The 27,182-nt window shown below is 34.9% G+C and overlaps 1 protein-coding gene across 2 annotated transcripts in view; it reads right to left on the minus strand.

The window, feature by feature from the left end:
• NUDCD1 (NudC domain containing 1) overlaps positions 1–27,182 on the minus strand; it is an 87,812-nt gene that overhangs the window by 46,168 nt on the left and 14,462 nt on the right. For both annotated transcript variants that reach the window (XM_004282942.4, XM_033411254.2), the window contains exons 3-6: positions 13,411–13,596; positions 9,368–9,548; positions 5,764–5,946; positions 1,704–1,908 (exon numbers count right to left, since the gene is read on the minus strand). In XM_004282942.4, the coding sequence (XP_004282990.1) occupies positions 1,704–1,908; positions 5,764–5,946; positions 9,368–9,548; positions 13,411–13,596 (755 nt within the window). The remainder of the gene's footprint in view (positions 1–1,703; positions 1,909–5,763; positions 5,947–9,367; positions 9,549–13,410; positions 13,597–27,182) is intronic.

The raw sequence follows: 27,182 nt of genomic DNA on the forward strand, positions 1-27,182 counted from the left end.
ATTCGTACAGTTTTAGTTATAAAGAATTTATGAACCATCATTAAATTGGCATATCTAGTCAATGTTACTCTTTTAGCACAAATGCATTTCTACATTTTAAAACTAGAATCACATCCTATCATCCAAGCAAAAAGGAACACACAGCCCCATACATAATAAACTACAGATTAGTTAACAAATCCTTCCAAAACTACAAGGAACATTCACTACTGAAAATGAGACGAATAATATAATCAAGTACAAAAAAATCATGTGTTTTTAAACCAATGATACCAACACAGCACTGTAATTATCTTTTGTAACATAAAATAGTAATCAAGCACCTCAAATTTAATGAAAAAAGAATACTGGTCTATATTCATGTGTTAAATGCTGAAACTATTTGCATAAGGTCCAGCTCTTCTCCTAAACCTTGGCTGGGTTACTGCTTGATGACATATATTTAGCAGTATGTTCCAGCTGGTTTGCCAATTTAAAAATGCTATCCTCATCTCTCACACACACTAGTAAGATATGTTTAAATAGAATATATGGAAATATAAAATACTTTTGAAAGAACCTTTCAGATATTGAGTTTTTAAAATAATACATTAAAAAGTATAACGAAGTCACCAAATCTCTCCATTAATAAAATGATTTCAGGGTATCTGCTTAATTTAAAAACAATTTTGAACTAGATATATATTTCTTAGACTAGCAGAATTCAGAGTCACATCAAGACTCACATGGATGGGTAAAATACCACTAACCAAGAATTATATTTAATGAAAATATCTAATTTTAACCCACTTCTGACAAAATTTGACCATTTTAAAAATTAAGTGCCTAACACCATTCATTAACCATCACTGAATTCAATAATTACTAAGACTTGATCTAAAATGAAAGAGACTAATTTTATTAATCCAAATGATTAGGGAATGAAGTATCTGGAACAATAGATTTACAAAGAGGAACGGTAGTTGGGACAGAGGATTATAGTCTTACAAGACACAACCTTTGTTTACCTTTTATTTACATATTCTTTTTACTGAGGTGTAATTTATAGATGAAATTCATGGATTTTAAGTGTAGAATTCATTGTTTGACAAATGCATATGCCCGTATAACCCAAAAAAGATAGTGAAACATCCAGGAAGTTCCCTTGTGCATTTTTCCAGTCAATCCTCCTGCACCCTAGAGGTAACCACGGTTCTGATTTGTATCACCATAGATTAGTTCTGCCAGTTCTAGAACTTCACTTATGTGGAATTGCACAGGGCATACTTTTTGTCTCTGGCTTCTTTCAGTCCATGTAACGTTTTTGAGGTTCATATTGCAGAGTAGCATTCCACTAATTAGCAAATTAAAGTTAATAGAAAAAAATTATTTCTATTAAAAAGTTTAAAAAGCACAAATTTAAATAAATGACCACTTTCACCTATTTATTATTATTATTGTTTCTGTTATTATTATTATTGTATCCAGAGCTGGTAATGAAAAGCACGCAGTATAATGTAAACAATAACTATAATAGTATCTTTAATCTTAACTACAGTAATTTCATTTTTAATCTATCTTAAGAAAAATAATCAGCAATACTGATGGACCTATTGTAGTATTCCCCTATGATGTAACCACTGCAAAAAGTATAAAAAGAAAACAAGGAAAAAGTGAAATAATAAAAAATAAAATTTTAAATATAAATAAAACTATAAAAATACCTATTATTCTCTTTAATTATCCATGTACTGCTTTCATGATCAATAGATGAATAGAGATTTCCTTCCAAAAACCTCTGACCCTTCAGCACAACGTTGACATGATCAGGCAAAAACTGTATTTGAATGTCTTCCTTAGTACAGTCTTCTGGAAGCGATATTGTTACTGTCAAATCATCTTCAGTCTGTTGCCAGTAATACAGAGGTTCTTTTAGGAAAAGAAAAATGCATTATGTAATTAAAAAGCTGAGACTAGGTCATACAAAAGAAAACCTATCTTAGCATATTTTCTAGTGATCGTCTCACAAAAAAATGATTATGAACAAACACACAGAGATGTCCATGGGGAATTTTCACTTAAAGAGTTGTAGCAATTTACTTGACATTTTCCTGTTCCAGGATTACCTCATGCTCCAAGAGATACACATTCATAAAGTACAAATCATAGCAACTCTTTCATCCCCATTCCTTCTCTCCCTGCCTCTCAGTATCCCTACTTCCCTACTTCTCCCTCTTCCTCTTATACACGCACGCACACACACGCACACACACACACGCACACACACACACACACACACACACACAGTGGATTCCGATTTCAAAAGAATACCAAATATGTCATAAACTCCTGTCTGAAACATTCACCACAGCCTTGATTTGCCAATGCTGGAGCAATATAGTAACTCTGTGATACAGGAGACTACTGTTATTTGGTGGGATACATGTCCACACAAAAATAAAAGATATTTTCCTTATAAAGGTATTGGCTATTCTACCTCATTCACAACATGAAAGCAATTTCATAGCAAATTCAAGGGCTGTCAGTATATTTTGTCTAAGTTCCCAATAAAAGAATCCTGCCTTCATCACCTTCTCTTAACTCCTCAGCTTGTCTCCAAAAAAGCTATCTACTAAAGAGACACTTTGAGACCCATCATACTATCACCATGGAAGTAGGAAAATAGGGCTTAAATGCAAAATGAATAAATATTTGCTTAATGGCATCCATAAACATTAATCTGTCTATCCACTCATCAGAAAGGAATATAACAGGGCTGTTAGGAACTAGTGCTCCAGAGTTGGCTAGTCCACGGTCTGAATCCTGGTTCAACCATTTAATAATTCTGATACACAACTATACCTCTAATCCTCATTTTTCTAATCTGTAAAACAGTATAACAGAATATTACACACCTCTTAGGACTGACTGGTGACATTTAAATGAGTTAATGCATGTAAAACATTTAATATCAATTCTGTTAGCTAAATATATTATAAACTCTCACTAAATGTGGGTTATTATTCTTTTTATTTTTGTGTGGTTTTATGTTAAAACTTGGGGTGGTACTTGATATGCTGAAAGATATAGCATAAGCATGGTGTGTCTCCTGGAAGGGTCACTTTTATCTGATATTAAAATTTTTCTTTTAACAAATATGATAATATAGAAATAAATATAAAACATGCGGGCTTCCCTGGTGGTGCAGCAGTTAAGAATCTGCCTGCCAATGCAGGGGACACAAGTTCGAGCCCTGGTCTGGGAGGATCCCCCATGCTGCGGAGCAACTGGGCCCAGGCACCGCAACTGCTGAGCCTGCACTCTGGAGGCCTGCGAGCCACAATGGCTGAAGCTCACGCGCCTGGAGCCCATGCTCTGCAACAGGAGAAGGCACCGCAATGAGAAGCCCGCACACCACAAAGACAAGAGGCCCCTGCTCGCCACAACTAGAGAAAAGCCCACACGCAGCAACAGAAGACCCAACGCAGCCAAAAATAAAATAAATTTTAAAAAAATGCATGGGGGGCTTCCCTGGTGGCGCAGTGGTTGAGAGTCCACCTGCCAATGCAGGGGACACAGGTTCATGCCCCGGTCCGGGAAGATCCCACATGCTGCGGAGCGGCTGGGCCTGTGAGCCATGGCCGCTGAGCCTGTGCGTCCGGAGCCTGTGCTCCGCAAGGGGAAAGGCCACAACCGTGAGAGGCCCGCGTACCGCAAAAAAAAAAAAAAAAAAAGCATGAATTTTTAGGATAAAATTGTTACTTCGGGGTAATATCTAACTTGCATCACATTCCTTTAAGTCTCAGATCCTCTATCTTTTGCCTTTAGAAGTACTTTTAATAAAAACTTACTGAAAACGCTTGAAATATAGCTTAAAAGACATACTATAAGCTCTCTAAGAAATGTTTTACTCATCCCTCGTCTCGCACAAACATTAACAAGGCAGTTTATACATAATAATCATGCAATATAGAATTTCTGCCAGATATGGGGATGGGAGGAACCTGCAAAATCACATGAGCTTTTTAGTATAAATTAAGGCCATGGACATAGACTAAAGAGAAAGCCAGAATTTTCTTACTCCCCTCTCCATCAAAACTATACAGACACCTAAATAATTTTTTCCATTGTTGGTTGCTTTGAGTACCTTTCTATATCTCTATAGACTGTATTAGGTCTTCAAAGAAAATATCATTATTTGTAATATCATGACAATACCAAATGGGTAATAGATGATATCAGTCTTCTTGAAGTTTACAGAAAATGAAACCGGTATACATACTCAAAAGAGTGCTTAAAAGAAAGCATACTAATTAACAAACTATGCATAATTTTTAAAAATTAGAACAATTTTCCTTTCTTATTGTGAAAGTCCAATGATAAAATAAATACAGAAGAAATTCCCCAAGAGAAAGTGGGTACAAGAAAGGGCTATTTATTAGAAAAGAAACAGAAAAATGGAAGGGACTTGTGGTTTACACTAAAAGGGAAAAACGAACTCAGGAGGAATGCAAAATATAGTGTGAGATGTCAACAAAAGAAACACTGGACTAGTGGCTAGTGATTTAAACACATGATGTGTCCCAACTAGCCTGCAAATCTGTCTTGGAACCACATGGTCCTAACTACTAGGCAGACTGGTTCTAAGGATTAAGGCAGTCTTTCATTCTTCCACAATCGCTCACCAAAGGAGTTCTAAAGCGCATGTGGTCTAGAGATATGGATAACTGCTCTGGCTAAGCTTTAGGAGAGTTTAACATTATAATTAAGACAAAATAGTAGAATTTATTCAGAAAGGGATCTCACATAAAAACATCACAAGACGCTAAATAAAACGCTACCAAGCACAACCCTTATAATTGGAGTTGTACATGTTTTCAAACCTGGAGAAAGTATTTTTCAAATATTTATTACATATTCAAATATTATATAACATATATAAATTAAGTGCTTGAAAAGTATTTTTAAATACTTTTTGAAGGATTCATTTTTTAAGCTATAAAAATATATAAAAATATACTTATAAAAATAGTGAAACTAATTTTTATTTTAAATAATTAAGTTGTTAAAGTAATAAAAAGGGTAGATTCAAAGAGTAATATATATAATTGTTAAATATTGTGAAAATCTCTATTAAGTAAAATATACTAGTCCCTGGCTATAAATACCACAAATATAAACAGTAATGATTATAGAAAAATGTTCTCTGGAATACTTTTAAAGAATATGTACTCTTTGTATACAAATATAAATTTCTCCTGAAAGACCTTTTTACTCTTTTCATTCTAAAACATTACCTTCACTCATTCACTCATGCATTCATGAATGAATGCAACACTAAGAAAACTTAGTGATTCTACCCCCAAGGAACCTTCTTTCAGTTTAGTATGAAAGATAAGAACATGTAATTAGGACACCTATAATGAACAGAGGTTAGCTTATTTTTAAAAATTATTATTGACAATACTAATATGCTGGATTTTCAAACACCAACAAGTAGACATTAGTATTTGTTTATTCATTCAGTAAGTATTTATTAAATATCTAATCAGGTAAGATAATATATAGGTTTTAAAAACTTTTTTGGTAATTACAAAAGTATTAAATTGAACAGTTCACACTACTTAGGTGGTATATTTTATAAAAGACCATTCTGGGAAATATAAAGGAAAATAAAGAAAAATTAAGCACCTATCTTGACCTGGTAAAACTCATAACCTAGCTGGGAGGACAAATCAGATATATTTTACACAGGAGCTCTATGGATATTCGAAGTAAAATTACCTTTGATTTTCTCTGACATGTCTTCATCCTTACTTTCTTCAAGATTTTGACCAACTTGAACAAATGTAAAGGACTTGTAAGAGACAATCATTAGACCATTCCCATTGGGCTCAATAGCGGCATAATGGGGCACTGACTTTCCACGGAGAATATTACGCTTAGTAATTTCATATTTTTTTTTATCTGTAAGAAAATAAAGCATTTTAGAACAAAAAAATTACAAATAAAAAACTATATAACAAAAATATTTGAATATATTTGTATATTAATTCTAATTTAAACTAAATATTTTAAATGTACTATTAAAAAGCACACTATTAGGTACCTTTTTTAAAAAGGATAAAAAAAATTTACAACCTAATATTCTGTAAATAAATCCCTATTTTAAAATACTGGGTCTGCACCTCCTAGAGAAATGGAAATAAAAACAAAAATAAACAAATGGGACCTAATGAAACTTAAAAGCTTTTGCACAGCAAAGGAAACCATCAACAAGATGAAAAGACAACCCTCAGAATGGGAGAAAATATTTGCTAATGAAACAACTGACAAAGGATTAATCTCCAAAATTTACCAGCTCATGCAGCTCAATATTAAAAAAACAAAAAACCCAATCCAAAAATGGGCAGAAGACCTAAACAGACATTTTTCCAAAGAAGATATACAGACTGCCAACAAACATATGAAAGGATGCTCAACATCACTAATCATTAGAGAAATGCAAATCAAAGCTACAATGAGGTATCACCTCACACCAGTCAGAATGGCCATCATCAAAAAATCTACAAACAATAGATGCTGGAGAGGGTGTGGAGAAAAGGGAACCCTCTTGCACTGCTGGTGGGACTGTAAAATTGATACAGCCACTATGGAGAACAGTATGGAGGTCCCTTAAAAAACTAAAAATAGAACTACCATACGACCCAGCAATCCCACTACTGGGCATATACCCTGAGAAAACCATAATTCAAAAAGAGGCATGTACCACAATGTTCACTGCAGCTCTGTTTACAACAGCCAGGACATGGAAGCAACCTAAGTGTCCACTGACAGGTGAATGGATAAAGAAGATGTGGCACATATATACAATGGAATATTACTCAGCCATAAAAAGAAACGAAACTGAGTTATTTGTAGTGAGGTGGATGGACCTAAAGTCTGTCATACCGAGTGAAGTAAGTCAGAAAGAGAAAAACAAATATTGTATGCTAACACATATATATGGAATAAAAAGTAAGTGGTTCTCATGAACCTAGGGGCAGGACAGGAATAAAGATGCAGACATAGAGACTGGACTTGAGGACATGGGGAGGGCGAAGGGTAAGCTGGGATGAAGTTAGAGAGTGGCATGGACATATATATAATACCAAATGTAAAACTGATAGCTAGTGGGAAGCAGCCTTGTAGCACAGGGAGATCAGCTTGGTGCTTTGTGACCACCTAGAGGGTGGGAGGGAGATGCAAGAGGGAGGAGATATAGGGATATATGTATATGTATAGCTGATTCACTTTGATATAAAGCAGAAATTAACATACCACTGTAAAGCAATTATACTCCAATAAAGATGTTAAAAAAAAAATACTGGGTCTGATGAAATTTGTTCTAGATTGTGGTGTCCAAGTGGTAGCCACTGGCCAGAGTAGCTATTTAATTAAAATTAAGTAAAATTTGAAATTCAATGCCTCAGTCACACTAGCCACACTTCAAGTGCTCAAAAGCCACACATGGCTACCTGCTATCACACTGAGTGGCTCACATATAAACACGTCCATTTTGGAAAAATTTCTGTTGGAGAGCAGTGCTCTAAATCATAAAAGTGACTGCCTTACCTGAAACATCAACCTCTGAAAAAACTACCCATTCCTTCACTACAGCCAGCCTGTCTACTTTCTCAGCCAGTATATGATAAGTGTCTTCTGAAAAAAGCTACAAACTGATGATACCAGAAAAAGTGTGGTGTGGACTATTTTCTTCCCATTCTAGCTACTGATAAGGGTTTTTTTTTAAATGAAATATGTTTATGGTAGAAATGATTTTTATACACATTCAGATATAGATCTATCTGCCTACTATAACCAAATATAAATAACTGTGCTTGGAATTTTTAAGATATAAACAATTAACTGTATTCTGAGTTTCTGGTAAATTAACTGAATTTATTCTATGAAAATAAGGGGTTTTTGTCTTTGTTTTTTGCTTTAAAAAGTACCCAAACATTTCAGTTGAGTCCGTACCTTTACTTATATTGTTACTGTGGGTAACAAATTTTTATTACAGTGGGTAGTGCTTGTAAGCTTCATAATGAACGGTCAAAAATCATAACTCAATGTCATGAGTTACACATAGTAACACATATACATACATAATAATACAATTTGTTCTAAAACATCTGTCAGTGTTTTTTCTCTAAATCCTCACCTACATTCACACATTCACTTCATACATATTTAGGAATAGACTTTTCATTTCATGAATGAAATAAAAACTCCTATTTTTCCTCCACAGGTACATTCACAGCAAAGAGTCCTACCTTCCTCTAAAGACCCAAACTTAGACACTGTATATTTTATTGGATGGTTTTTCCCAACATGTGTGGGACAGAAAACAGTAGGTCTCAAGTGAATTATTCCATGGCTAAATGAGTTGGGAAATGCTGGGTCAAAATTAAATTTTTTCTACTCAAAATTTCTAGAAACTTGAATATGCTTAATGTGAAATGGAGATATCGTATGCCCACATTTTCAAACTTACTTGACCATAAAATATAACTTATCAAATGTTCCACTCAAAAGAGTTTAGAAATATAACACTGCTCTGTAATGTTCAGGGAAAATAAAAAGTAACACAATTATGTTAGTAATTCAGGGACAAGAGGAACTGAGATTTTAAGAAAAGAAAGTTGTGAGCCAAAAAATGAATTTTATATTTTTAAATCACAAAAAATCAAAAGAATATTTAAAAACATGTAAAAATTATATAAAATTCAAATGTCAGTGTCCATAAACACCAGAACACAGCCTTATTCATTTATGCATTCATCTATGGCTGCTCTTGCACCACAACATCATAGTTGAGTAGTTATGACATAAGTCAAATGGTTACCATCTAGCCCTTTACAGAAACTTTCTAACACGTAATCTGAAGTTTTCAGTTACTGTGTTCCTCCAGAGATAAAACTACAACACTGGAAAGAAAAAACAAATTACATTAAATATTTCGAAGAACAAATCTTGTGTCTATATGTGTGTGTGTGTGTGTGTGTGTGTGTGTGTGTGTGTGTGTGTATATACATACACATACACATATTAACATATACTTTTGTATATATTAAAAATATACACTTAAATTATTCCAAAATTATGTAATAGTGTCTCCTTTTACACAAAAAGGCACATCTGACTATGGAAACACATTATTATTTTTTTATAATCCATACCTAAGGAGAAACTATCTACAAATATTCATTCCACCGGGTGGCAGGTACCAGAATCATAACACAGTGCCTAAGAAAAAGCAAATAGCATTTACAGGAACTTCTTTGCATTTCAAAACCTACTAAATTACAGCAACCACTACAGAGAGATCAGATTTTTGTTGTTTTACCTTTACTTTTCTTATTAATAGTGACCCACTCCAAGGAAACATAGAAACCACTTCCTTTCATATCCAATTCCTCTTTCTCTATTCGAAGAAGCAGGGTAGCTATCGAATGTTCTTCAGCTTTCAGCAATGAGATACTGTGAATTATGATAAAAGGATTTCCAAGCTCTTCATTAAACATAATCTACAAAAAAGAAAAAAGATGACACTCACAAAAATGTATTAGATGAATGTATACGGCACAGAGGAAATATACAGAATTCTGACAATCCAACAAATAACTCGGATACTATCCATATTTACTACAAGGATACAAAAATGAAAAAAGCCCTTAAATAAAGCTTACAAGTTTAAACCATATTGCTTGAAGAAAGAACTTTTGGAAAATATCTAATTGTTTAACAGAAAAAACTGATCAGTACTCATGGCTTAAAAACAAAGAAAACAACAGGGCATCCAAACAGCATCTAAAGGAGAAAGGGAATTAAAAGCAATCTTCTAGAAAAGAATTGTCAAGTTTAAAGAATGTTCTGTACAGGACATGAGCAAGTCAACATGCATTACTGCATCTCTTCCCCTGTCTCATCTCTGATTTATTTCTGCTTTCTTCCTCTTAGTTTCTGAATACAGTTCATGTGTATTTGTGAGTGGGTGTGTGTATGGTTTTTTTCCTTTTGTTTTTGGTTTGGTTTGTTTTTCTTTGTTTTCTGGAAATTTACAAAGGTAAGAGTCAAAGGAATTAGAGAACAAATCACAAAAACTTTCTTGTTCTTCAAAAACAAAAGAGCCCACTTACATTTAAAAGGTATAATTCCACCAACGCTATTTAAATACTGAAGCTCCTTTTTAAAAAGCGAATCAAAGCATTATGCAAAGACACACAAAATCTTATCAAATTCTTTTTATAAGACAAACACATAATCTAAAAGACTATTATATTTTTATTAAATACCAAATAGGAGAGGTTTTAAGACTAATTTCTAAACAAGCTTTTCAAATAAATGAAAAAATAAATAGCTGAATACTAATCTGAGACAAAAATTAGCTTTTTTATTCTTTTTAAACCCATTATCTGGAATCCCCTCATATCAGCTCCTACCTGAAAGCCTTATAAAGAAAAATGTGCTTTACCCCAATGTTCACAGCAGCACTATTTACAATAGCCAAGACATGGAAGCAATCTAAATGTCTACTGACAGATGAATGGATAAAGAAGATGTGGTATACATACAATGGAATACTACTCAGCCATAAAAAAGAATGAAATAATGCCATCTGCAGCAACATGGATGGACCTAGAGAATATCATACTAAGTGAAGTAAGTCAGACAAATACCATATGACATCACTTATATGTGGAATCTAAAATATGATACAGATGAACTTACTTACAAAACAGAAACAGACTCAGACACAGAAAACAAACTTACGGCTACCAAAGGGGAAGAGGGATAAATTAGGAGTTTGGGATTAGCAGATTCAAACTACTATATATAAAACAGATAAACAACAAGATCCTACTGTATAGCATAGGGAACATATTCAGTATCTTGTAATAAACTATAATGGAAAAGAATATGAAAAAGAATATATATACATGTAAAACTGAATCACTTTGCTGTATACCAGAAACTAACAAAACATTGTAAGTTAACTATACTTCAATAAAAAATAAAAGGGCTTCCCTGGTGGTGCAGTGGTTGAGAGTCCGCCTGCCGATGCAGGGGACACGGGTTCGTGCCCCAGTCCGGGAGGATCTCACGTGCCGTGGAGTGGCTGGGCCCATGAGCCATGGCCACTGGGCCTGCACGTCCGGAGCCTGTGCTCCGCAGCGGGGGAGGCCACAGCAGTGAGAGGCCCGCGTACCGCAAAAAAAAAAGTAAAAGAAAATTTAAAAAAAAGAAAAGTGTGCTTTAATGTCGTCATTTTCTCTTTGTGTTTGAGCAACTCTGCCAAAATTATTCGAATAGTAGAGCTTTGAAATCCATTCTAAAGTCTTCCACAAGCAGGGATAAAAAACCAAAAACACCTCAAATACTCAAAACAGAGATGACAGACATGGTTTTTTATAGTTGGTTGACTGGGTTCTGCTTTTGTTTGGGGGACAAGAAGAAATAAACCACAGGGAGAAAAAATTGAAAGTTCTGCCAAGCACAAGTAGCCAGTTTACTGTTTCCTTCTCTTCTTTCTCTCTCATGAGACCAGAGGAGTAGATGTCTGGACTCTTAAAAATTCTTAGGCTGAAGTTTCCAGTCTTCTGAACAAACCTAGCAAATCAACTGTGATATTGTTGATATACAGCACCCCCATCACATTAGAGGCCACACATTTGGAAACAGGCAGTCTTCCTTTATTTCTCTTTCTACATTTGAGTCATCACCATCACGCTTGCTTGGCCCCCTTAGGCCCTACCATGCCCCCGTCATGCTCACCTTTAGCCTCCTCTCTTACACGAATTCCCCCAAAGTCTTGAAACTCTACTGAGTTATTTCTCTCAAAGCGACCAATATCCCTCAGTATTCCTCCCACCTCAGTAATGCCCAAGTCCCATCCCTTTCCCACTCCCCCAACCTCCCCAGAGAGTGTTGATTTCATTATGATAGTACAAATACTGAAGAGGATGTGGAGTGAATTTAAATTTTTAATTCATTTACAAAATATTATTGAAGGCCTAATATGTGCCAAGGAGATATACACAGCAGAAACCAAATGAAATATTAACCCATATGGATTTCCTTCTGGTGGAATATGTGGTGTTATTTTTAATCTGAAGGTGAACAAGGTCAGTGTGTTTCTTACTACTGAAAACCAACAGAATCCACACTGCTTGATAACAGTGATAATCCACACTGCTTGATAAATTCTGTTATCTGCTTGATAACAGATAAATTCTCATTCATATCTCTCCTGCCCATCATTCTCCAAATTCCTTCCAACTATTTCAGGTAGCTGTGCTATATACCACATGGCCTCAGCAAGAAAAAAAAAAAAAAAGGTTATTACTGGAGGCCAGAACAGAAAATGTCACAATGTCCAATAACTATTTGAAACTGTGACTACAAAGGCTCCCTATAAACAGGCTATTGTTGTTCTGATAATTTACTGTGTTTTTTGTTTAGTTTTTTGAACATACTACAATTTGGAAGTATAGCATTTGGTATAACTTAGTAAGAAAGGTAAACCACTAAGGCCTTCTTGGTTTTTCTCAAATAATTAAAGCCTGGTCTTTGTAGGCATCTATTGGTCTGATAAAAATATTTTATAAGATGTAAAATATTAAATTCATATCGCTTTAGCTACCCAGAACGAAAGGCCACCTGCTGAGATTTAGACAGTAGCAATATCACATTGTACCTATTAGCACAACTCAGTGTCATTCTTCTCTACCTTCAAAAACTGTGGCTCTAGAGAAAATAATTCCATATATATTACTATTAAAATCCTAACACCTGCCCCTCAGATTTAAGTCTGTTACATTGTTTTTAAAAAACTGAAGTAAAAATGACATCTTGGAGACTGGTACGTAACTATAGTTATTTATTCTACAGTATATTTTTCTAAGTTGGGAATACTCTGGTATAGTTACTATTTGACCAGTTTAAACATACCAGACAGTTAGCAGAGTGGTGCAGCAGTGTGCTGGGCCCTTAAACATACCAGCAAATAAAAGAAGAGTAGAGGAGAAAAGACATGACAATGCAATTTTCTGGCCAACTCTTCAAGAAGAAGAAGGTGGCAGCATCATTGCTTAGTGTACTGCTTTACACTTATAAAACACTCAATAGGTATTTGCTGAAAAGCAAATGCAATCCTTGATAACTGCATGCACCCCAGATCAAAACAGGAATAGCTAATATATCAGTTTCATAAAAGGTATACATTTTATAATTTAACTTAAAAAGATATCCAAAACATTATATATTATAAAAATCAAGAGGTCACATGTAAACTATCCCTAAAAAAGTGTTATTTCAAAATCATTAAGTTCTAATTTGAATATACTTTCCAGACTTTGCTAAGTCTAAAGAAGAAAAAAAAAAACTCACCTCCCATTTTTCAGAAGCACTATTTCCACGTTCACCCGTTCCAATGAGATACAATCTTCCAGTTCCATCTGACAAGGTAACCCAAGTAGAAGATGTGAAATGCATGGATGCGCAAAGGCGATTGTCATATGCTATCAAATCTGTAGGAAGTCGAAACACCTCTCGTGGTTTTCCTAAGGCAGTGTCCTAAAAAGAAGCCAAACATTATAAGTGAATCCCGCCCTCTCCATGACCCATACACACACAGAGTAAATATCTTCAGTGCACTGGTTACGCTCCTCTTCAAGAGTAGGTGCCTAATTCCCCTGCCTTTCAGTGTGAGCTGTCCCACTGACTCACTTCGAAGAAATAAAAGTGATGGTATGTGACTTCTCGGACTCGGTCATAAAAGACTTTACATCTTCTATCTTGCTTTCTCTTGGATTGCACATGGCAGACACATATGAGGAGGAAGTGAGGGCTCCTGACAAAAACCAGCACCCTGTGAGTGAAATCATTTTGGGAGTGTACACTTTAGCCCTAGTAAAGCCTTCAGATCACTGCAGTCTTGGCTGACACCTTGGCTACATTCTCTTGAGAAACCCTGGAACAGAACCACCCAGCTAAGCCACTCTGATTTCTCACTGAAACTGTGAGATGACAAACATTTGTTTCAAGTCACTAAGCTCTGAAGAAGTTGTTACATAGCAATATGGCAGAAAACTAATACAATGCAGTAATCTAGTCTTCATTCTTCTAAGTTTAAAATTAATGATCAGTATTTTTAACTAATTGGAAATACTGCATCATGTTCTAAATGCCTACACGGACATTCCTGTGGTATGAAAATGCTGTATTATGTTATTAACAGCTTGGGTTTTTGTTGACACATTTTTATCATGTATATGTCCTTACAATATAAAGTTGTAAGATGGATTACACATCATTAAAATGTTTTACAAGAAAATATATAAAAAGGGCTACAACCGAGAAAATAAACTTCCTCTCATACACCAAACTGTATTCAATTCAATTAATTTTTTTAAATTTAATTCATTTAGTTTTGGCTGTGCTGGGTCTTCGTTTCTGTGCGAGGGCTTTCTCTAGTTGCGGCAAGCGGGGGCCACTCTTCATCGCGGTGCGTGGGTCTCTCACTATCACGGCCTCTCCCGTTGTGGAGCACAGGTTCCAGACGCGCAGGCTCAGTAGTTGTGGCTCACGGGCCTAGTTGCTCCGCGGCATGTGGGATCTTCCCAGACCAGGGCTCGAACCCGTGTCCCCTGAATTGGCAGGCAGATTCTCAACCACTGCGCCACCAGGGAAGCCCTCAATTAATTTTTTATTGTTGTTTTAGTTTTTAGTTAACAGGTTTTCCTGCAGTACAAAAATAATCCTTGATTCATGTATTTCATTCCCTACTCCTAGAACTGTTTAGATCAATATATGTACATATTAAAAAAATTTAAGTAAACTATGTCCTTATTAGCCTCAAGTTTTTTCGTGACTCACTGTTTCTTTCTAAAGCATGCAATTTTCTTTAAAACAGCAACTTTCCTTCTTTCTGTACTCATATTTTACTGATTTACATAATATTGCATTAAATAATGAAAATGCAACGACAAACACAGCTGGCATAAAGTTTTTAGAATGACAAAATCTGGGTATTAGTGATGTAAAGCTCAACTAACAGAAACAGAATTGTAACAGCATAGTACTGAGTAGCCTACTGGCAATAAACATTAAGCTTACCATGGTCTTCAGTCAGTATGTTATTCAAAGAGAATAGAGAATATCAGTTAACCCAGTTAGTTAAGTGAAGGGCAAGTAAGAGAAATTTTACTGCAGGCTGATGTCTACATAGGCATTTAGAACATGATGTGGTATTTCCAATTACTGTGAAGGAAATGGACTGGTCAACAAATGATAGTGGAACACTAGGGATCTTTAGGGAAAAAATTACACAAAAATATTGCTTACTCCAGATAGATTAATAAAATAAATGTCTTAAGGGAAAAGTAAAATAACTGTGCTAGAAGATTAATAATGTTTTAATAATCTCAAGGTGGAGAAAGCCTTCCTATGTAAATAAAAGACATATAGGAGGTAGGGAGAGAAATACTTGCCACAAATATAAAGCAGTACTAATATCTATAACATACGAAGTACCCTTAAAACTCAACAAGAAAGACAAGGTTATTAAATTTCTTTTAATGGGAAAAGAATATGAACAGGAAAACTATGGCTTTAAAAAAAATGAGCAAAATGCTCAAACTCACTAGTAAAAAAAATATATGATTAAAATAATAAGATATCTCTATTAGTCAGAAAAAAAAAATCTCAGACTGTTAATGTCTATTCTTGGCTAAGGTGCCCTGTTGGTGGGAACAGAAATAAGTATAGGCTTTCAGCAATGATTATAAATCAAATTTTATCATGCATTATATACCATTTAATATAATTCCACTTCTAGGAATTTATACTATAAGAATACTTGCACATGTACACTAAGATCCATATAACGAGAATGTTTATTTTAACGATGAAAATGAAAAGCTGTGTCAATAAAAACTAAGATACAACCTAGCTGTTTATCAACAGTAAGTAAGAAAATAGCAGCCCTTGGCATCCCAGTGCTAGCCTGGTAGTATCAGCTAGGCCTTGGTTTTGCTATGAGCTGGTGACACTAACAGCTATGTTCTCCTGATGAACATAAACAACTTCACAGAACATCGTCATCAGACAAGGCCGCTGTGTGACCTCTGTCACCATAACAGAACAAGACAAAAACAGCATCACCCTGTAATGGTATCTGAACACAGATAAAACATGTACATTGCCAAAGCTACAAACAGGACCCTAATCCATGCCATTATTACTAACCACAGCTTGAGCCTTGGCCCAGTCTTCTTCCCTCTTTCTGGATAAGACTTATTAAGATATCCATCATGGAATTATCCAGTTTCCTAACAGTATCCAATCCAGAGCAAAGCCCCAGTCTCTTAAATCCTCCCCCCAAATCATCTAATATAAGCTCAATCCCACAATAAGGCCTTTCTAACATCTTCTGAGATACCCTATGGTTCTGCATGGTATGCATTCTCCTCTGCTGCAAAAAGTAATAAATCCAATGTGTTCAACTATAGATGTGTACCTGGCATCATTGTCTGGAGAGCATTGGCAGAGGAATGGTTAACTGTGGAATAATCATCCTTTGGAATACCAAATAACTGTTAAATATACTGAAGTAGATTTACAATACATCAAAAAGATCACCAAGATAATAACAGGGAAAAAAGATGCAGAATATGTATAAATCCATGTACGTTTAAACAAACACTGCAATATGACAGCACAGAGTAAGCTGTAGACAGACATGTGCTATTCTGTTAATAGCGTTTACTATTAGGAAAATGAGATCAAAGTGCAACTGGTGGTAAGGGAGATTGGGGGTAAAGAAGAATTTTCCATTACTGCTTCAAATACATTGCTTGACTGTTTTTTTTTCCATATTGAATAATTTACGTGTGATATACATAATTAAAGGATGTGAACAAGATAAAATAAAATGGAACTTCTTCCTCAGAATAGTTGTTTCAAAGTAAAAGTTTCTAGTGGTCTCCTCCATTACATGCTCTTCACTATGTCTAATCTAGGGAAGCATTATTAGGAAGCCACTATTCTTCATTTCATATTCAATTATAAAGATGGTTTTAAGCCATCTTCTTTTAAATACAAGGTTCCACATAACTGAGATTGCTAGGTACCTAATTATCAGATAAATGAGTGCAATATCTAGTAGAATGATTAAGATATTCAAGTCTATAAATGTAAAGCCAAAATTAAATTAAAATTCAAAAGAAAACATACAGTATCTTAAAGTTATATGATAGTTTATGTGAAAGAACCTAAATGTTCCTGATTTTTGAAACCTAATTCTCAAAGAGTACATTTTAATTTTAAATGGACTGTACCAATAAAATATTTTCTTGTGTAAATTAGAGTACTAAATTATTTCTGAATAACCTTCAATAACAGTTTTACAGTGTCCTAATAATAAAGCTTTATGTAATGTGCATCTATAATGTCCTGGTCCCACCCAATCATTTTCTTCCTCCAGTCAAAAAACAAATTAACGTAACTATGTGCAAAGCTGTTGAAAATCATTCTAACATTTCACAGGTGAATTGCAAAAGAATTAAAATTTCATTGATAAATGGAGCACTTATTGAATGACTACAATGTACAGTATTGTATTAAATAAGTGCTTTGACTTTTTGCCATCTCATTTAATTATTTCCAAACCCTATGAAGTTGAAATTATTATCGCACTTTAAGAAGATAAAGAACTCTGTTCAAAAAAATTAAATAATTTGCCTGGAATTCCACTGCTAGAAAATGGCAGGGCCAATATTCAAATCTTGGTTGACCACACTCCAAAAGCTGGTCTTTCCTGTATTCCACACTTTCTTGAGAAGAAACCAATTCTCAAGTTTTTCTAAACAAATGATACCCCAGAACTCAATGCAACTTAGAGAATAACTCCCCATCCCGCCAAAAAAAAAAAAAACCCTAATATGAACCAAACTACCATATTCAGTTTTTCTTTCAGGCTAATATATTACACAGTATTTTAATTAGATTCCTGAGTCAACAAAACATAATACAAAAATCTCAATGTCCACATATTGTATATAAATGACACTAAACAGTAAATAAGTACTGTTTTCATAAACTGTACATATTTATGAAAACATCTCAAAACCATTTGGGGATCTCTTAGTTACAACTACAAGGAGACAAGCTCTGAACTAACAAAGCATTTTTCTAATACATGTACATTTACAGAAAACACTACTCAAGTTTAAAAAACTGGTCAAGCTAAATTAAATAAGGATGCCATTTAATAGTATTATTAGACATTGACATTTAAAAATTTGCCCTTTTAAAAGGGAGTGATCTTTTTCTGGAGAAAGTCTTTTATCACTAATAACTATTAATTTTATTTGGAAGAAAAAAAAAGTCTTCCTTTTTCTGCCCCCACCTTTTTTTTTCTTTTGCTAAAGCTTTAAGGAAGGGTGTTTTAAATTAATTGCAATTTGACTAAGTAACGTCTTTATGTACCACAAAGCTTTCAATAATGCATTAAGCACACACAGTTCCAAGAACTTACTCCACTCGTTTTTCTTTAACCAGGTAAATTACTGGCTCCCTATTAATACATTCAGCTGTAGAAAATAAGCTAGATTCAGGTCTAGATAAGAACATACTGGCATACAACTGAGCTGGACTAACAAGCAACCTCACGAATGCATGCTTCAAATGGAATCCAGTAACTCTCCTCTCCATCTTTACATGCAATTTAAAGAGGCACCACAAGATGACGCTCTTCTTTAGTAGCAAAAACATGAGTTTTTCAGATAAACAGAAAAATAAATTAGGACAAAATTAATTCCGTAAATATTAAGAAACAGAACACATTACTTTAAAATAAGCCCTAATATCATAATAAAATGACAAAATAATAAAGAACCAAATTTTAAAACACAATTTATTTTTCTTTCCTAAGGAATTTTCTACTTCCTAACTGTACTTCCTCCCAATTGACATTTCTCTAAAATTAACAACTGTAAACCACAAGTTAGACTGACTTAGAAGTGTAATGCCTCTATAAACCTGTGTGTTGAACTGCTGCCACCTGCTGGCTCCTGACAAACCTAACGGTCAAGCAACTTGTGGATATCCTTTCTTGGGCCCTAGAGCCTTCATCCTGACCACAATAGTGTTTAGCCCAGATTAACATGGACGGTCATTTTTGTAAATCAGCCACAAGAAGAGAACCTCTCTGGGATTTGTGCATGTGTGCCTTTGACTCAAAAAAAAAAAAAAAATCAGACAATAAAATGTATCTTAGAACTGTTTTCTGCTTTAAAAAAAGTCAATGAGTATCTAGCAGCCAATACTCTCCACCTGCCCCAGCACAGTTCAAAGAGCAAGTCAATTTCCTTTGTTGCTGATCAGAAAAATAATAACAGATTATTCCAATCTGAAACTATTCCAGTTCCAAAAAGCTCTCCAATTCAAGGAAGCCAGCAAAAAACTTTAATCAAAATCTGACAGATATCAACAAAATCAAAACCAAAACCAATATAACTTGTGAAAACAAATACAAATATTACAAATGTCAGCAAATAGAAACCAATAATGTATCAAAAGAATAACACACTCTAACCAAAAATAATTTATTCCAGGAACTTAAGGAATTACGAAATTAAAACTACAATATATCAATTTAATTCACTACATTGACAAATTAATAAAAGGCACACAATCATTAATAGGTGGGTTCTGAAAAGGCATGCAATAAAATTCAGCAGGCATAATAAAAACATTAAACAGAAACAGAAACTCAAAGAAGCAACTTTAGAACAATAAAAGCTATTTATCTAAAACTGACAATAAGTATTCTCTTAATTTAAAAGCCATTACAATTAAAATCAAAAGCTAAACAGGGATACTTGCAGTCCACATTATTATTCAACATTGTCTCAGAGGTTCTGTCTACTAACCTCAAAAAGACAAAAATAAAATGACACAGGAATGTTATTTCTACTTTCATAAATACTGGAAAAGGAGAGATACAACCATTTCCTTTTGCTAAGGATGGAACTGTCTATGTACTTTGGAAACCTAAATGGGAGTAGGTAAAAATTACTCAATTGTCAAATAAGGTGACTGCTTATACAACAAATAGTCTTTATCAATAAGCATCTAGGAAAGAAAACAGAAAAAACTATATTAATGAGAGGCAGAAACCATAAAATATTCAAGAATAAACTTAATAAGCGTAAGATCAAGGGAAAACTATAAAACTCTTACTTAAGGACATAAAAGAAGATCTAAATAAATGAAAGGACATACCATGTTCTTGGGTAAAAAAAAAAAAAAGCCAATTCTCCCCAACAAAAAAAACTACCCACTCTAGCAAAACACTGGAGATTTCTCTAATGAAAGTTTTAACTAGACTGACTCTGGCCATCAGGCCTAGCTAAGTACAGGGGTAAAGGACACCAATGAAAGAAAACAGAGGAATCAGCAAATCCCCACATATTATAAGATGAGACTACAAACTCTTTTCTTTCCTTTGGATCCCAGAAAGCCAAAATCAGGCCTTAATACTTCTCAGACAAGAAACCAGAGGACTCCTCTCTGAGGACACCTGCCAGCCCAGGAGATATAACTTACAAAAACTAACATTCAGGTCAGGGGATTCTCACTCAAACATACAGTTGTCACTTAACAGTTGGGGAAAAAAACAAAAAAGGTATATATAGGTATATGGTAGGTCTTTTTGATAGAGGGTCTAATAAACTATTTTTAGAGTGGGTGTTATATCTTTTTGACTAAATAATTCAAGGACTTTGTAATCCAATTGCTAAAAAGAGAATACATATGAAGTGCTAAAAGAATTCTGGGATGAGAATGACAACTGAGAACTAGGAAAGAATGCACCTTGTAGAAACTTTCCCAGAAGTCATGCATTCTAAATTATAGTTTCCTTATTGCTTTCGAAGAGGAAAAAAAAACACAACTTTCCAATTTTACCAGGAAACTAAACAAATTTAAATGTACACTATAATTAGGAAGATGTACATTGCTTTGAACATGTACAAACATACAAAAGAGGTTGTTATTTCAATGTTAAGTTCAAATTGGGGAAGAGAGGGAAGGAAGCTGTTCATATTCTACTGTAAATTAATAAACTGGAAGAGACTTTACTTTGTATACTGCAGCATTCCCAGTGCCTACAATAATGCATAACATATAGCAAGTATTCAATAAACATTTTGAATGTTGAATGAATAGTATTAAATTAGACTATGTGACTGAGTTAGGCTCCATAAGTAAATATTCTTTTTTTTTTTTTTTTTTTTTTTGCGGTACGCGGGCCTCTCACTGCTGTGGCCTCTCTCGTTGCGGAGCACAGGCTCCGGACGCGCAGTCTCAGCGGCCATGGCTCACGGGCCCAGCCGCTCCACGGCATGTGGGATCCTCCCGGACCGGGGCACGAACCCGTGTCCCCTGCATTGGCAGGCGGACTCTCAAACACTGCGCCACCAGGGAAGCCCTAAATATTCTTAAAGAATATCCAGATTTTAGATTTGTCTTTCTAAACAAAATATAACAGAATCTTAAAAAAAAAGTAAAAGCCCTTAAATTTAAAACACACAATAAAATGCTAACTATGCATATGCAGAGTATGGATGTGTATGATCATGTATGGGCAATATAGCACACATGTATGTCTATAGGGCATCTGGCTGTGTGCATACACTATCAAGTATATAGTGTATATAGAGTGTGTGTGTATTTAGTGTCTTTAATGAGTCAACAGACAGGCAAAGAGAGACTAAACCAAATAAGGAACTATAACAAATTATTCTAAGGTGTCCACAGAAGCTAGACAATAGGACAGGAAAAGGAATCAAAGACATATTAGTCTTTGCTCTGATTCATGTCAAATAAGCTATCAAATAAAATTATTTTGAGGTAGCCTCACCCACCAGAGGGCAGACAGCAGAAGCAAGAACTATAATCATGTAGCCTGTGGAACAAAAACCACATTCACAGAAAGACAGACAAGATGAAAAGGCAGAGGGCTATGTACCAGATAAAGTAACAAGATAAAACCCCAGAAAAACAACTAAATGAAGTGGAGATAGGCAACCTTCCAGAAAAAGAATTCAGAATAATGATAGTGAAGATGATCCAGGACCTCAGAAAAGGACTGGAGGCAAAGATCGAGAACATGCAAGAAATGTTTAACAAAGACCTAGAAGAATTAAAGAACAAACAAACAGAGATGAACAATACAATAACTGAAATGAAAACTACACTAGAAGGAATCAACAGCAGAGTAACTGAGGCAGAAGAACGGAAAGTGACCTGGAAGACAGAAGGGTGGAATACACTGCTGCGGAACAGAATAAAGAAAAAAGAATGAAAAGAAATGAAGACAGCCTAAGAGACCTCTGGGACAAGATTAAACGCAACAACATTCGCATTATAGGGGTCCCAGAAGGAGAAGAGAGAGAGAGAGGACCTGAGAAAATATTTGAAGAGATTATAGTTGAAAACTTCCCTAACAGGGGAAAAGAAATAGCCACCCAAGTCCAGGAAGCACAGTGAGTCCCATACAGGATAAACCCAAGGAGAAACACACCAAGACACACAGTAATCAAATTGGCAAAAATTAAAGACAAAGAAAAATTACTGAAAGCAGCAAGGGAAAAACGACAAATAACATATAAGGGAACTCCCATAAGGTCAACAGCTGATTTTTCAGCAGAAACTCTACAAGCCACAAGGGAGCGGCATGATATACTTAAGGTGATGAAAGGAAAGAACCTACAACCAAGATTACTCTACAAGGATCTCATTCAGATTTGATGGAGAAATCAAAAGCTTTACAGACAAGCAAAAGCTAAGAGAATTCGGCACCACTAAACCAGCTCTACAACAAATGATAAAGGAACTTCTCTAAGTGGGAAACACAAGAGAAGAAAAGGACCTACAAAAACAAACTCAAAACAATTAAGAACATGGTCATAGGAACATACATATCGATAATTACCTTAAACGTAAATGGATTAAATGCTCCAACCAAAAGACACAAGCTTGCTGAATGGATACAAAAACAAGACCCATATAGCTGCTGTCTACAAGAGACCCACTTCAGACCTAGGGACACGTACAGACTGAAAGTGAGGGGATGGAAAAAGATATTCCATGCAAATGGAAATCAAAAGAAAGCTGGAGTAGCAATTCTCATATCAGATAAAATACACTTTAAAATAAAGAATGTTACAAGAGACAAGGAAGGACACTACATAATGATCAAGGGATCAATCCAAGAAGATGTAACAATTATAAATATATATGCACCCAACATAGGAGCACCTCAATATATAAGGCAACTGCTAACAGCTATAAAAGGAAATCGACAATAACACAATAATAGTGGGGGGACTTTAACACCTCACTTACATCAATGAACAGATCATCCAAAATGAAAATAAATAAGAAAACAGAAACTTTAAATGACACAAGAGACCACATAGATTTAATTGATATTTATAGGACATTCCATCCAAAAACAGCAGATTACACTTTCTTCTCAAGTGTGCACGGAACACTCTCCAGGATAGATCACATCTTGGGTCACAAATCAAGCCTCAGTAAATTTAAGAAAATTGAAATCATATCAAGCATCTTTTCTGACCACAACTCTAAGAGATTAGAAATGAATTACAGGGAAAAAATGGTAAAAAACACAAAGACGTGGAGGCTAAACAATATGTTACTAAATAACCAACAGGATCACTGAAGAAATCAAAACATACCTAGAGACAAATGACAATGAAAACACGACAATCCAAAACCTATGGGATGCAGCAAAAGGAGTTCTAAGACGATCCAAAACCTATGGGATGCAGCAAAAGGAGTTCTAAGGAGTTCTAAAAGGCTATACAAGCCTACCTCAAGAAACAAGAAAAATCTCAGATAAACAATCTAAACTTACACCTAAAGGAACTAGAGAAAGAAGAACAAACAAAACCCAAAGTTAGCAGAAGGAAAGAAATCATAAAGATCAGAGCAGAAATAAATGAAATAGAAACAAAGAAAACAATAGCAAAGATCAATAAAACTAAAAGCTGGTTCTTTGAGAAAATAAACAAAATTGATAAACCATTAGCCAGACTCATCAAGAGAGAGGGGACTCAAATCAATAAGATTAGAAATGAAAAAGGAGAAGTTACAACAGACACCGTCAAAATACAAAGCATCCTAAGAGACTACTACAAGCAACTCTATGCCAATAAAATGGACAAACTGGAAGAAATGGACAAATTCTTAGAAAGGTATAACCTTCCAAGACTGAACCAGGAAGAAATAGAAAATATGAACAGACCAATCACAAGTAATGAAATTGGAACTGTGATTAAAAATCTTCCAACAAACAATGGCTTCACAGGTGAATTCTATCAAACATTTAGAGAAGAGCTAACACCCATCCTTCTCAAACTCGTCAAAAAAATTGCAGAGGAAGGAACACTCCCAAACACATTCTATGAGGCCACCATCACCCTGATACCAAAACCAAACAAATATACTACAAAAAAAGAAATTTACGGACCTGTATCACTGATGAATATAGATGCAAAAATCATCAACAAAAGACTAGCAAACAGAATTCAACAACACATTAAAAGGATCATACACCATGACAAAGTGGGATTTATCCCAGGGATGCAAGGATTCTTCAATATACGCAAATCAATCAATGTGATACACCATATCAACAAATTGAAGAAGAAAAACCATATAATCATCTCAATGAATGCAGAAAAAAGATTTTGACAAAATTCAACACCCATTTATGATAAAAACTCTCCAGAAAATGGGCACAGAGGGAACGTACCTCAACATAATAAAGGCCATATACGACAAACCCACAGCAAACATAATTCTCAATGGTGAAAAACTGAAAGCATTTCCTCTATGATCAGGAACAAGACAAGGATGTCCACTCTCACCACTATTATTCAACATAGTTGTGGAAGTCCTAGCCATGGCAATCAGAGAAGAAAAATAAATAAAAGGAATAAAATTGGAAAAGAAGAAGTAAAACTGTCACTGTTTGCAGATGACATGATACTATATATAGAGAATCCTAAAGATGCCACCAGAAAACTACTAGAGCTAATCAATGAATTTGGTAAAGTAGCAGGATACAAAATTAATGCACAGAAATCTCTTGCATTCCTATACACTAATGATGAAAAATCTGAAAGGGAAATTAAGGAAACACTCCCATTTACCATTGCAACAAAAAAATTAAAATACATAAGAATAAACTTACCTAGGGAGACAGAAGACCTGTATGCAGAAAACTATAAACACTGATGAAAGAAATTAAACATGATACCAACAGGTGGAGAGATATACCATGTTCTTGGATTGGAAGAATCAATACTGTGAAAATGACTATACTACCCAAAGCAATCTACAGATTCAATGCAATCCCTATCGAATTACCAATGGCATTTTTTACGGAACTAGAACAAAAAATCTTAAAATTTGTATGGAGACACAAAAGACCCTGAATAGCCAAAGCATTCTTGAGGGAAAAAAACGGAGCTGGAGGAATCAGACTCCCTGACTTCAGACTATATTACAAAGCTACAGTAATCAAGGCAGTATGGTACTGGCACAAAAACAGAAACATAGATCAATGGAACAAGATAGAAAGCCCAGAGATAAACCCACGCACCTATGGTCAACTAAGCTAAGACAAAGGAGGCAAGGATATACAAGGGAGAAAAGACAGTCTCTTCAATAAGTGGTGCTGGGAAAACTGGACAGCTACATGTAAAAGAATGAAATTAGGACACTCCCTAACATCATACACAAAAATAGACTCAAAATCAATCAGAGGCCTAAATGTAAGACCGACGCTCTAAAACTCTTAGAGGAAAACATAGGAAGAACACTCTTTGACATAAATCACAGCAAGATCTTTTTGGATCCGCCTCCTAGAGTAATGGAAATAAAAACAAAAATAAACAAATGGGACCTAATGAAACTTCAAAGCTTTTGCACAGCAAAGGAAACCATAAACAAGACAAAAATACAACCCACAGAATGGGAGAAAATACTTGCAAACGAATCAACGGACAAAGGATTAATCTCCAAAATATATACACAGCTCATGCAGCTCAATTTTAAAGAAACAAACAACCCAATCCAAAAATGGGCAGAAGACCTAAACAGACATTTCTCCAAAGAAGACATACAGATGGCCAAGAAACACATGAAAAGCTGCTCAACATCACTAATTATTAGAGAAATGCAAATCAAAACTACAATGAGGTATCACCTCACACCAGTTACAATGGGCATCATCAGAAAATCTACAAACAACAAATGCTGGAGAGGGTGTGGAGAAAAGGGAACCCTCTTGTAGTGTTGGTGGGAATGTAAATTGACACAGCCACTATGGAGAACAGTATGGAGGTTCCTTAAAAAACTAAAAATAGAATTACCATATGATCCAGCAATCCCACTACTAGGCATATACCCTGATAAAACCATAATTCAAAAAGACACATGTACCCCAATGTTCATTGCAGCACTATTTACAATAGCCAGGTCATGGATGCAACCTAAATGCCCATCGACAGATGAATGGATAAAGAAGATGTGGTATATATATACTATGGAATATTACTCAGCCATAAAAAGGAACAAAATTGGGTCATTTGTTGAGACGTGGATGGATCTAGAGACCGTCATACAGAGTGAAGCAAGTCAGAAAGAGAAAAACAAATATCATATATTAATGCATGTATGTGGAACCTAGAAAAATGGTACAGATGAAGTGGTTTGCAGGGCAAAAGTTGAGACACAGATGTAGAGAATAAACGTATGGACACCAAGGGGGGAAGCTGCAGGGGGATGGGGTGGGGGTGGGAGGGGGATGAATTGGGCGATTGGGACTGACATGTATACACTGATGTGTATAAAACTGATGAGTAATAAGAACCTGCTGTATAAAAAGTAAATAAAATAAAATTTAAAAAAAAGAAAGCTGTAAATAGTCTCCTCAAAATAAATAAATAAATAAAATAATTTTATTTCCTATGGAAACTCTGCAATAGAAGAAAAATATACTGACCAGTCCACACTGCTTATCTACAGTATCGCAAATGCAGTCATGAACTTTAATTCTAGAT

This window comes from Orcinus orca, chromosome 17 (assembly GCF_937001465.1).
Source record: "Orcinus orca chromosome 17, mOrcOrc1.1, whole genome shotgun sequence".
NCBI lineage: Eukaryota > Metazoa > Chordata > Mammalia > Artiodactyla > Delphinidae > Orcinus > Orcinus orca.